Raw genomic sequence first — 14,232 nt, 5'->3', positions numbered from 1 at the left:
GTCTTTAACAATTAGATATTTCTTTGAGCTAAAGTTAGCAAATAATTCTGGAAGCAGTCATGTGTGAAGTCTAAGCAGATGTTTACTTTCTGTTCCCCATGGATTCTTCACTCTTCATATTTAAAAAATGTTGAAGTCTCTCCTACTGTACAAAGCTAAACAATCTGAAAATACCTCTCTGAGTTCTCAGTGCTCCTCTATTTATAGCCAGGTGGTTTCTCCTCACCATTAACTATCAAGGACAGCTAGCTTTTGTTACAATCTGATTTTATTTCTACTTTCAGTGTAGTTCAAAAAATATTTCATGAATGCCCACCACATGACTGGCCTTGCCTTGTTCTCTGTGCAATAAGTAACAATAAACAAGACAGATGTGATATCTATACTCATAGAATTTATCATTTCAGTGGAGAAAAACTGTTCTTTCATAGCTTCCTAAATATCTCCAACAGAGGCTGAAAATCCAATAGACAATTCTCTCAACACTTGAAATAGTCATCTGTTCTCCCTTCTGAGAGGAAGGAAACCCTTCTTGGTTTTTATAACAATACTAGAGGCCTGGTGCACGACATTCATGCACTGGGGGGGGGGGGGGGGGGAGGAGGTTCCCTCAGCCCAGCCTACACCCTCTCACAGTCTGGGACAACCGAGGGGTCCTTAGCACTGCCGCGGAGGCGGGAGAGGCTCCCACTACCTCTGCTGCACTTGCCAGCCGTGAGCCCAGCTTCTGGCTGAGCGGCGTTCCCTGGGGGAGCACACTGACCACCAGGGGGAAGCTCCTGCATTGAGCATCTGCCCCCTGGTGGTCAGTGTACATCATAGTGACCAGTCATTCCGCTGTTTGGTCGATTTGCATATTAGGGTTTTATTATATAGGATAATCAAACATTCAATGAGCAGTAGTATATGAATAATCTTATATGAGAATCCTATAAAGGTAAAGGCTGATAATAGAACAAAAATAAGATGAGAATTAAGAGTTCCTCATATTGTGCTTTGTATGATAGATTTGTATTGAGTTATGTAGAGTATATAATTTATTTTCTGGGAATAAGAAAAAGGATAGAAGTTACATTTTCACTGCCACTAAAATAAAGAAGGCTTGATGAAAAGGATGCCCCTGTTATAGCACTTCCCACCTTGCACAGCAATTACCATTTACTTGTCTTTATCACAAAATACGGTGATCCTTAAGGGCTCAAACTTAGTCATATTCACTGTAGTAGAACCAGCATCTAGCACAGCTCCTAGCACATGTGCTCAATAATATTTCTCAAGTGAATTAATGAAGTGAGACAATTAGGATTTTTTATGAGTATCTATTACATTTTATAAAGGCTTTCCAACCATAAGCTGTGGTTTGAGCAAAGGGGCAGAAACAGTGATACAGACACAGATTGGATTATTGAGAAATATTCTCAGCTGAGGCAATGGCAAATAATGAAAAAGTAAGGTAAAGGAAGCAAAAAAAAAAAGTAGGTAGTTGATGCTTGATGGCCATGATTCTCAGCAAAAGAAGTGGATTTTAATGTAAAAATGATGGGAAATCAGAGCTATGTACCAAAAACATAAGTAAATCCTTTGAGAAGTGGTGTTATTTTATATCATATATTTGAAAGTATCTTGCTTTTCTTTGTCCACATGATTAAAAGTTTAAGAGCGATCTAAGATGGCAACTGTGGAACCGGAAACCACTCCTACTCCTAATCCCCCACATACAGAAGAAGAAAAACAGAATTTAACCAGGAGGTTGCTAACCCACAAAACTATACTAAATATCCTTTACAGAACAGATGGGCACTGTTTTGTTTTGTTTTTTGAAAAATGACAAAACTTGGCAAGCCAACCATTGGCTGATCTTTGAGTTTGATCTCTAAGTTGAAGACTTTTGGGCTCTTCTACAACCATATCCAGTTGTCTAGTAATTTAATGTCTGGCTGTGACTACTTACTTTTTCAGAAGAGTATTGAGCCTATGTGGGAAGATGATAGAAGCAAATGAGGAGGACAAAGGCTAAGTACACTGAACAAACAGCAGAGACAAAGTGTCCTCAAATGCTTTTGCCTAGAGACACTGCCATGACTTATTGAAGAATCCTTTCTAAAAAAATATATTTTTTATTGATATCTGAGAGGAAGGGAGAGTGAGAAACAACAATGATGAGAGAGAATCGTTGATTGGCTGCCTCCTGCACACCCCCTACTAGAAATAGAACCTGAAACCCTGCATGTGCCCTTGACAGGAATCAAACCCAGGATCCCCTCAGTTGGCAGGCTGATGCTCTATCCACTGAGCCAAACCAGTTAGGGCTGGAGAATCTTTTGATGACCACAGTAAAGCTGTTACTAATGTTAGAGCTAAAGGTGATAAGATAGCAAAATGGATTACTGAATGTGAATACAGAGAAGCTATTACATATATAGGGAGGGTACACAAGGAAAGGTTAGGACTTCCTCCAAAGATAATGACTGGATATTAGTCCCTTGCAGATGCAGCTACTACTAAGAGCAGCTCTACCGCTAAAAAGAAGTCTGATGTTTAAGAAGAGACATCTTCTGAGTATTCTCATAGGAAACTGGATCAAGCAATTGAGATTAGGGAGCTGAACCACAGCCTTTCCAAAAGCAGAGTGGACTGCATTTAAATTTGATTTTCATCTAAATGTTGCTAAGATATGAGAAGTCACATTTGGCTTTGTCTTGCACTTCTGTATTAATTTAAAAACAATTCTTTTAGTTAGAGTGTCCACTTATCCCAATCAAAGAATTACAGTCTACATTGTCCCCAGAATCCATAAATGTGTTCCTTACAAACACAGTTTACCCATCCATAACATTAACAAAGAACTTGTATTTGTAAACCTTACAGGAAAAGTATTCTGTTTATGTTCCGTTGTATGGAGGACTATATTTTACTGGTTTGAAAGAGTATGATGGAGACAGTTTTCTAGCAATTTTCTTTGTTTTGTTTGACACCCTTGTCTTGGACATTCTTGCTGATGGCTGCTAGATTTTAATTTATTTGTTTCCCTATTTGATCACATTAGTGATTTGATTTTAGTGTTTCACTTGTTTTTTTCTTCATGTAACATTGATGAAGGCTCCAAGAATATGACACAAAAGTGGAATAAAAATTAATTTTGGGGATTCTTTGGTAATTTTTTTTTTGTAACTACAAATCTTTGCTACAGATTTATGCATTTCATTCAAATCAGTGATCTATGTTTGTGTAATTTCCTAAACATAATTGTGGACTATAAAAATGTAACATCATAATTACATTCCTAATTAGAATTAGTATGTCTGTTTCTATATCTTTATACTGTATTTTTAAGCACTTTATATTACTTAGGTTATTTTGTTTTGGTTAAAAAATGTCTCAAGTAGAAAAGCAGTCCCATTCATATTAGGACACTGCACAAAACTATACATAAAATGTGTATGTGAATTTTATTTTAGACAACTAGATTTGTTCATTTATTTCTCTATCGCTATAGAAGGTAGTACTTCTTACTGCAAGTACTTGTGTTTTCTTTAGTAGTATCTTCCATATGAACAGCGTTAAGTTTGGAGCACTATTTGATTATTATGTTTATTACAATTTTTAATAAATTAAATAGGTAGCATCATATAGAAGGAAGTAAAAAAGAATATCAACTATAAAATAAAACTATAACATTAGAAAAGGATAATTTATTTTGTTTAAAGTTTTGTTAAGCAAATTGTTGGGAAAATAAGTGAAAAAATAAGCCTACATTCAGCAAAAACAGTCGTATAGTTACAAAACAAATCAGAAGTAATCTCCAATTTATATAGATCTGACATGGACATTCAGTACAAACAAATGGAAAGTTTTCTGGGCTGTAGGTAGGTTCATCCTTCTCAATAGGAAATACAGAACCTGTTAAATAAGTCATGTAATACCTAAGCCACGTCAGTTAATTTCTGAATGAGACTTGAGTTTAGCCTCTGGCCAATACAGAAGAGAGGAATCTGTTCCTCAGGGAAGGTGTGCTCTGAGAGTTCCATAAGAAATAGAAAGTTTGCTAAGCAATGTTTCTATGTTGAGGATTGTCCTTTCAGTTGTCCTTGTATGATTGGTAATATGTCCACATCTTTTTATTCATATATATATGAATATTTATTCACTAAACATTTGCTGGAAACCCATTATATACAGGGCACGATAGATAGATAGATATCCTAAGAATTATGGTAAAGGGCAACAAAATCATCTGTACTGATAAGGATAATCAATATAGAAATCATGTACAAGTTTTTGGATATATCAAAATTTTTCTTCACTTTTATTGGGTTATGGTCCCAGAAATATAAATGCTCTAATCATACTCTGGAATTCACTTAATAAACACATGGAATATAATTTCTCAACGAAAATGACCTCACACTAATAAAAGGGTAATATGCTAATTAGACTGGACATCTTCCAGACGTCCTTCCGGACAAAGCCTAATAAAAGGGTAATATGCTAATTAGACTGGACATCTTCCAGACGTCCTTCCGGACAAAGCCATGGTGGCAGGCAGGCAGGCAGAGGCGGTTAGGGGCGATCAGGCAGGCAGGCAGAGGCAGTTGGGGTGATCAGGCAGGCAGGGGAGCAGTTAGGGGCATCAGGCAGGCAGGCAGAGTGGTTAGGGGCGATCAGGCAGGCAGGCAGGTGAGCGGTTAGGAGCCAGCGGTCCCAGATTGCGAGAGGGATGTCCTGGATTGGAGAGGGTGCAGGCCGGGCTGAGGTACCCCCTCCTCCCCCCATGTATGAATTTTGTGCACTGGGCCTCTAGTAGGAATATAAAAATAAACTAAGACCTATTTGCCCTTAAAGCTATCTCAGTCTGGATGGATGGTGGTGAGCAAGATAAATTTAGACATTAATATAACATGCTTATTGTCAATAATGAATATTTAAATGATATGCTTTGGGAATACAGAGGAAGGAATTATTTATTATTCTAGAGGGGAGAGGTCAGGTTTCAAAAGGAGGTAGCATTTGAAGTGGTCCTTGAAAGATTAATAGAATTACATCAGAAGTAGAAGGAGGAAGCACAATTTAGGTAAGAAAAACAGAAAAAAGAAAGGCACAGAAGCCTAATTATGTATAACATTCAGTTAAGAACAATTTCAATATGGCTGGAACACTGCAACATAGGACGGGACAGTGAAACGTATGGGAGGGAGCAGTAGCTGAAGATGAAGCTGGAAAGTCAGATTTTATCCTCTAAGTTTGAGGAGCAAAAAAAAAAGATTTTTAAATAAAAAGTAATAGGACATATTCAACACAAGGTTTTAATCACCTCTAACGTGCCATGCATGGAGCTAGATGCTAGTGTTAGGGATACAAAGATGAATAAGATATGTCTCTGACCACAAGGACCCATTTGAGACAGGTTGTTCCATTTTGTGGAGGATGTAGGAGTGAAAGGCTTGATGAACAGAGATTAGTAGGAAGCTCAGTGCAATAGTGTGATTAGACCATGTAAAAGCATAATCAAAAAGAGGGTATGGTGTGGTGGAAATGGCATTGGCAAGATAATCAGACAGACCTTAGTTCCAATCCTAGAATGCCATTGATAAACATGACTTTGAGGGCAAGTTATTTAATTTCTTTGTAGTTTCAGTATTCTGGTATGTAAAATGGTGATCCTAATACATGTTTTTTCAAAGTTGTTATGGAGACTAAAAATAATATTCTAAACCATACTTAGCTCAATACATTTTAGTGATTACTATTAATAAAAGAAGAGAACCAGATATTTAAGAGAAAATAAAAGTGGGACTTAGTGGCCTAGCCGGTTTGGCTCAGTGCATAGAGTGTCGGCCTGTGGACTGAAGGGTCCCAGGTTTGATTCCAGTCAAGGGCAGATATTTAAGTTGCAAGCCCTGGTCAGGGTGTATGTGGGAGGCAACCAATCGATGTGTCTCCCTCCCATCAGTGTTTCTCTCTCTCTCTGCCTCTTCCCCTTCCTCCCCTCTCTAAAAAATCAATGGAAAAATATCCTCAGGTGAGGATTAACATTTAAAAAAGTGGGACTTAGTGACTGATTGCAGGGAATGAAGGAGAGGGAGGAATCAAGTATGATTCAAATGTTTTAGAGCAGGTGACTGAGTCACCTGGCCCAGTATCTTCTACAAAGGGTCTATGTTTTACAATTTGTTTTCCCATGAAGTCAAATACACTTCCATGGATATATCCCAATTCAAATATTATTTCTATAACAGTAGGCAGTCTGCCATCAAATAGGAATTCTCTTCAAGATCATTAGTGGTTAATCCAAACATTATTTATTCAACTATCTTTATAAGAACTAATCAGAAAAATATTCTATGCCTTCTTGGTTAGTAAAGGACTCTAAGATAGGGAGATTAATATATATATATATATATATATATATATATATATATATATATATATATAATATAGTGACATCAAATAGCATATTAATTTCAGGTACACAACATAGTAATGAGACATTTATATACCTTATGAAGTACAGGGTGATTAACTTAATGCAATAAAGTGTTGACTCCCTGAAAACCAGGTTAAAAGGAGAATATACTCTTAAATGCTTAAATGGGAAAAAGAGTATTTCAGATAATTATGGGTTCTTTTGGCATATTTTGAAAACATCTTTAGGCTTTCTATAATGGTTAGAACAGAAAGACTTAACATATTTCAGATAATTGTTTTCCCAATGAATAAGTGGTGCTGATTCCTATAATAATGTATTTTATGGATTTCGAATGCAACATTTGTAGGTGTGGAAATTCATTTTATGCATTCTATTTTATTATAGTAGTGTTGGCTAAAATACCCCAGTGTTCATAGACAGGAAATGACCAAAAATAAACCAGCTTCACTACACACATCCAATGTAAGCAAAGAAAACATTACACCAAGTACTTTCCCGTTTCTGGCAGGAAAGAAACCTGCAATGTGTCACTTTACTGTAAAGCTGTCCCAAGGACAGTGAGTAGTAAAAAAATTGATGGGATATAGCAAAGTTTTATGGAATTTCTTTCTTGAATGTGCCTATCATTTTTTCATGGTACTTGTTTCCTGGCATTTAGTTACACACCCATACGCTAAAGGTCACAGACATTGTAACACAAGAATTAGCCACCTTTTTGGCATTATGAAATACTAAAGACTATAAATGGGATTGTTAAAAATGGAAAACCTATGTAATATTTTTAAAAAGCAAATCAGAACTCCAAGGAGGACACACTTTGTGGCCCTCTGACTAGCTTTCCACCTTCGGAAAGAACCAGGCTTATATCTTTCCAGAAAGATGAAATTTAATTATATTTTTAAAGACTTGCAGATAATGTAGTAATACAACTTGTAATATTTAAAACACTTCACTTTGTACTTTCAGATAAAATAGACTGAGCAATTGTGTTTGAAACCTCTCCCTTTTAGACCCCATTAAAGTAACTAAAATGGTATAAACCCAACAAAACAACAACTACAAAGAGGGGGACAAGCTGTAGCAAGAAGTTTCAGCAAATTTCTGGATGCTGGAAAGTGAAAAATGTTGAGTGATGAGGAAACACAAAGGAAACTATAGCTTTGAATATGCCCTGGAAACAACAAAGATAGCAGCCAAACTGCCCAGTAGAGCTTTGAAAAGGAAAGAACAGTAGATATGTTGGAAGATGGGAATGAGAAGTGACACTGAACATGGGGACATTAATTGAAGATCTATAATTGGACTATCTACTTCTCCCACTACCAATAAAACAGTCAGGCAGAGTAGCATTAAAATCAGTGGGAAAAAGAAAGAATACTCAATAAATAACACTAGGGTAACGGGATATTCCTGTAGGAGAAAAACAACAAAATCAGATTTCAACCTCAAACTTAAAAATCATATGTCTGAGATTTTGCTGCCTGTGAATTCCTCTAGTATTTTTATGGTTTCCCGTCTCATGTTTAAGTCCTTTATCCATTTTCAGTTTATTTTTGTGTATGGTGTAAGTTGGTGCCGAAGCAATTACTTAACCAATACAGCTCCTAGGGCAATGGAAACTAAAGAGAAAATAAACAAATGGGACGACATCAAAATAAAAAGCTTTTGCACAGCAAAAGAAACCAACAAAACAACAAGAAAGCCCACTGCATGGGAGAACATATTTGCCAATGTTATCACCGATAAGGGTTTAATCTCCAACATTTACAGGGAACTCATACAACTTAACAAAAGGAAGATAAACAACCCAATCAAAAAATGGGCACAGGACCTAAATAGACACTTTTTGAAAGAAGACAGAAGAAAGGCCAAAAGACATATGAAAACATGCTCAAAGTCACTAATCATCCGAGAGATGCAAATCAAAACGACAATGTGGTACCATCTCACACCTGTCAGAATGGCTATCATCAACAAATCAACAAACTACTAGTATATTTTATTCCTCAAAAATCTAGTCTAGACCATATGGCCCATCATTTCTTTCTTTTGTCATTGTACTTAAAATTTTTATTCCTCATCTTTGATCCTATATCTCCTTATTTTTAAAAAATATATATTTTATTGACTTTTTACAGAGAGGAAGGGAGAGGGATAGAGAGTTAGTAACATCGATGAGAGAGAAACACTGATCAGCTGCCTCCTGCACACCCCCTACTGGGGATGTGCCCGCAACCAAGGTACATGCCCCTGACTGGAATCGAACCTGGGACCCTTCAGTCCGCAGGCCAATGCTCTATCCACTGAGCTAAACCGGTTAGGGCTCTCCTTATTTTTTTTTTTATCAGATATTTAACTTCTCTACTGTGATACCTAGCTATTATGGGTTCCTGGAATACACACTTAACAATTCAGACTACAGTTGCTATAATTTCATGGTCTGTAAACTCACTTAGTTACTCATAATTTGCCTTCAACCTTTCAACACTTCCCCAGTTAGCTCCCTCTGAATACCAAACAAGACCTGGCAAAATGAAGAGATATACCATGATTTTTAAAGTGATGATTTATTATCCTAAGAATGTCAATCCTTCTGAAATGAATAACTTAAATGAGATTAAGCACATTTGAATAAGATTCTAACGTTTCTATTTAGATTAAATAATTTTATAGTTCATATGCCAGAAAAAGTGTGTGAGAATTAAAATGTTGAATAGTGAAAGCAGATTTCCCAGATATTAAAACTTCCTACAAAACTACTATAGTTGCCCAGTCAGTACGGCGCAGTGGTCGAATGTCAACCTATGAACCAGGAGGTCACAGTTCGATTTGCTGTCAGGGCATATGCCCGAGTTGCCACTTGATTCCTGGTGTGGGGTGAACAGGAGGCAGCCAATCAGTGATTCTCTCTCATCATTGATGTTTCTATCTCTCTCCCTCCCTCTCCCTTCCTCTCTGAAATCAATAAAAAATATTTTTTAAAAAATTACTTTAATCAAAACAGTCTGGTATTGGCATTAAAACATATTAAATAGATTGTGAAATGGAACAGAAAGTCCAGAAGTATATCCATATATTTATGGGACCTTAATATAAGATGAAAATGGCATTCTCATTAAAAAATAGGAATAATAATCAAGGAATGCTATTATTAGCATATTGACTTGTCAACTGAAATAAAATCAAGTTAGACTCTTACCTAACACCATATTAAAATAAATTTGATGTATTATAGGACTAACTTTTAAAACCTTATTAAAGTTTTAGAATAAAATTTGCAAGATTATTTGGATAAACTTAGAACTAGGAAACCTTAAGGAAGACAGGAAAAATATTTTTTAAAAAAAGAGAAATTATGCAGTATTTCATAAATCTAAAGTTTTAACTTTATAAAGTATTATAGTTCTAAACAAGTAAAATAATATTTTGACATGTTTAAATGATATTAGAATGATATGTTTGTTATATAAATTATCACTTAATTAGAATTTCTATTCTTTTTTTTAATCCTCACCTGAGGATATTTGCCATTGCTTTTTTAGAGAGAGTAAGGGAAAGAGTGGAGAGAGAAACATCGATCAGTTGCCTCCTATACATGCTTTGATGGGGGATTGAAAATGCAACATAGGTATGTGGCCTGACCAGGAATCGAACCTGCAACCTTTCGGTGTATGGGATGGCACTCCAACCAGCTGAGCCACCTGGCCAGGGAATAGAATTTCTATTTTTTATGGCCTGATTTTTTTAATCAAAAGAGCTGAAAAGCTATACATGGGAATACCTAAGAGAACTGAAGAAAATACATTGATCAACATATAATAATCCTATAACTAAAAATTTATGTTTGTCTAAATATATATCAGACTCTTTAACGTCAGAAAACTTCCAAAATATTATTCTAATGCCTCTTAAATTACTTTCTTTATTATATTATTTATTTTATAAAAAGCTTAAAGAATAGGAGCTAAAAACTTGACATAAAAAAACTACATTATATTTGGTTTGAATATGTGCTTCATCACCTGAAAAAAATTGAAATTCCATCCGATTTTTAGGCTTTATTTTAAAATTTTATACATACATATTTTAAATTATAAATAAACTATAAAGATATATATGCTTTATGTCTCTCTCACTTACTTGATTCCAATGTGCTTGCTTAAGAGGAAGAGAAATGTGCAAAGTCTAGATAGTGTATTCAGATTTGCTCATAAACCAGGAGATATGAATTATATGACATGTGTCATTGGAGAAAAGAGGTTTTGAGCCACAGGAATAGAGAGATACCGTGGGGCCTTGACTTACGAGTGTCCCGACTAACCAGTTTTTTGAGATACCAGCTGTCTCTCAGCCGATTTTTTGCATTGAGTTGATAGAGTAATTTGAGTTAACGAGCTCCTTAACGAGCTCGGTCTCAGAACAAATTAAACTCGTAAGTCAAGGCCCCACTGTATTATAAAACAAAACTGGAGTAATTATTCAGATTTTATGCTGAATTGCTTAATACTACTAGTTAAGGAGTAAGGTTTTGCGCTGGCTGATGGGGATACCATATAGGTCAAGAGCATCAGGATTCTTTTCCTCTTGAAACTTATATTCTAGTGCAGTGGTTCTCAACCTTCCTAATGCCACCACCCTTTAATACAGTTCCTCATGTTGTGGTGACCCCCAACCATAAAATTATTTTCGTTGCTACTTCATAACTGTAATTTTGCTACTGTAAACAATATGTAATTATATATGTGTTTTCCGATGGTCTTAGGCGACCTCTGTGAAAGGGTCGTTTGACCCCCAAAGGGGTTGTGACCCACAGGTTGAGAACCGCTGTTCTAGTGGGAAAAGCAGATCTGAAACAATTATCCACTACTCATTTAATTATGGTTATGGTAAGTGCTAAGAAGGCAAAGTGCAGAGTACTGAGAGATAATAGGGGTATCTGATCTAGGGTATTTGGGGGGAAGTAGTTGGGGAAGGCTTTCCAGGGGATATGAAGTCTAAATTTAAGACCTCCAGGCTGAGTTGGAGTTAAAGCTAGGATAGGGTGGGGGAAGTCAGGCAGGGAAATGGTGTCAGGGGAGAAGACAACTGTTTGCAGGAGAAAGGCTGGAAGTAACTGAACTGAAAGTCACTGAGGCTGCAGTAGGAGACAGGATAAAATAGGTGAGGCAGGTAGGGGGTCTCATAGGCTAAATTAAGTAACCTACATTTTTTCCTATGACAAATAAAAAACCACTGAAAGTGTTTTGTTTTTAACTAGTGGTCAGTTGTTTTTTCAATAATTCCATCTTAACTTTTAAATGTAAACTTCTAAGTTCAGTGGTTTTCTTATGAAAACTATTGTTAAATGGCTTCCCATTTCTGCTTCAAATTCATGTCTTCAAAGACTGGTATCTGGAAAGAATACCATTGCATACCCTGTTTCCTCTGGAAATGCAGAGGTGGTGCTCCCATCCATCTGACAGGGGTCCAGAGAAGGAGAGTCAGAATTTTTTCTATCTTGATTTGCAGCAATATTGGTTACTCGATGTTGCAAGTCCCACTGTCGTGCTATGTTGTTAATTGTTAACCTTTTCTTCTCCTGTGAAAAAGTTTATTGTAACAAGTTCATAAAGCAATTTTTGCAGTAGGGGAATATCCAAAGTGCATACTGTTTGTACTACTTATCACACTTTTAAAGGGACTCTATTCCTTAAAAGTAGCTATCAAATTTGTATTTTTTAAAATATATTTGTGTTGACTTCATAGAGGAAAGAAGAGGGAGAGAGAAAGAGAAACATCATTGATGAAAGAGAATCATTGATCAGCTGCCTCCTACATGGCTCCTACTGGGGATCGAGCCTGCAACCAGGAATTGAACCGTGACCTCCCAGAGCATAGGTCAATGCTCAATCAGTGAGCCACACCAGCCGGTTAAATTATTATTCTAAAACAAAGTACAACTGGCCTTTATTTACCTTGTGCATTTAAACACCTTAATAATTGTCTATCATCCTTAAAGAAAAAGAAACATATACAAACAATAATTACTCCTATTGAAGATATAAAAATTTCACTACCTGAAAGTTTAACAGAAATTTATATACTTAAGTGTTATCTGAAATTTTAATTTAACAGAAATTTACATACTTTTGTGTTTAAACACAAAAAGAAAAACTGAATAGTATTTTAATTTTCCTGCCCAGGAATTAGGACTAACATGATGAAATAACCTCGGTGGGAGGAGAAAAGCAAGGAATTGATTAATGCTCCAAGCTTCACAGTATAAATTACAATGTCTGAAAATTAATAATTATGTACAAACTACTAAAAGAAATGGTACTAAGTTGGAATATTTCTAGGTAACTAGTGCCTTCCTAGATGAAGATTAAATAATTTAATTCATTATATGCAATGGATACCTTAGGGGAGTGATTCTGAAACGTTAGAGGGCCTTAAGTCACGGAGAGCTTATTAAAACATTAATTGCTAGCTCAAACCCCATTCTGATTTAGTGAGTTTCAGGTGGGGTTCTTGAATTTGCTAATGAACTTCACTTTGAGAACCACTGATTAGGGCTCTATTCTCTCACAGAAACCTGTCGAAAAATTAGTTCTGGACTACTGAAACTGCCATGTTGAAATGTTTCTAGTAACTTATATAAATGTATTGGGGAAAATAATCACTAATCTATTCTGTTCTATACTATAAAAAGTTAACATTATTATATGGCATATTAATTAGACCAGAAGCTGAAAACAGACACTTTCCCTTCCCTTTAGGAGGTTTTTGCCCATTTGCTCAGGGCATGTGTACGTGTAGAATAATTACTTTTAGTTCCACCTCTGTGCCTATATTTGGTTATCTTTCGCATGTAGAAATGGCACTGAATATGAATAAAAAGCGATGACAAAGGTAATTAAAACTAAATTTTTTAAAAGTCTATTTCTAATTTTAGCATTTTTTTCTATTGCTTGATATTTCAGATATACTTCTGAGACTTTTTGACATTTTATGTATGTCCTCCTTATCTAAAGTAGGAATCTACTATTCAACTGTAAATTTTTCCCCCAAATCTACACTAATAAAAGAGAAACATGGTAATTAGCGAACGACCACTACCCTTCCCATTGGCTAATCAGCATATCCTATGCAAATTAACTGTCAGCCAGGCAGCTTGAAGCGGAACATAAGGCTTGCTTGCTTCAGTGAAGGAGGAAGCCAAGGTTCCCCGCCTGCTGCCGCCTGGCTCTGAGCTCCTGAAGCAACAGCTCCAAAATATACAATGTTTCAATTATAGAAGCTAAAAATGGCGGTTAATTTGCATATACCAGTTGGGAGGGAAGACTGAGGACAACATGGAGGCCAAGAGGTACAGAAGGGAGCTAAGTAGAGGCCTCGAGGATAGAAACAGACCAAAGGCTACAGAGGTGGGAGGTGGGAGGTGGGAGGGCAAGCCCAGCCACAGCGGCTGCGAGGAGGGGGAGTGGCTCGGAGGGGAATGGGCAGCGCCTGGGAGTGGGAGGGGAATGGGGAGAGCCCGGGAGTGGGAGGGGAAACCCGCCACAGCGCCCGGGAGCGGGAGGGGAAACCCGCCACAGCGCCCGGGAGCTGAGGGGAAACCCGCCACAGAGCCCGGGAGCTGAGGGGAAACCCGCCACAGAGCCTGGGAGCTGAGGGGAAACCCGTCACAGCACCCGGGAGCTGAGGGGAAACCCGTCACAGCACCCGGGAGCTGAGGGGAAACCCCCCACAGCGCCCGGGAGCTGAGGGGAAACCAGCCAGAGGCGCCTGGGAGCTGAGGGGAAACCCGCCATGGCGCCTGGGAG

The 14,232-nt window shown here is 37.1% G+C and overlaps 1 protein-coding gene and 1 pseudogene across 1 annotated transcript in view; one reads left to right on the top strand and one right to left on the bottom strand.

The window, feature by feature from the left end:
* The window catches only part of LRRC49 (leucine rich repeat containing 49), a 170,716-nt gene that overhangs the window by 37,648 nt on the left and 118,836 nt on the right, over positions 1 to 14,232 (bottom strand). The window contains 1 exon segment of the mRNA XM_023753166.1: positions 11,842 to 12,005. Within this exon segment, the coding sequence (XP_023608934.1) occupies positions 11,842 to 12,005 (164 nt within the window).
* Positions 1,670 to 2,542, top strand: LOC102428459 (annotated as a pseudogene).

The sequence above is a fragment of the Myotis lucifugus genome, unplaced genomic scaffold (genome assembly GCF_000147115.1).
Source record: "Myotis lucifugus unplaced genomic scaffold, Myoluc2.0 scaffold_41, whole genome shotgun sequence".
In the NCBI taxonomy this organism is placed as follows: Eukaryota; Metazoa; Chordata; class Mammalia; order Chiroptera; family Vespertilionidae; genus Myotis; species Myotis lucifugus.
This window is presented reverse-complemented; position numbering and strand designations above follow the sequence as displayed.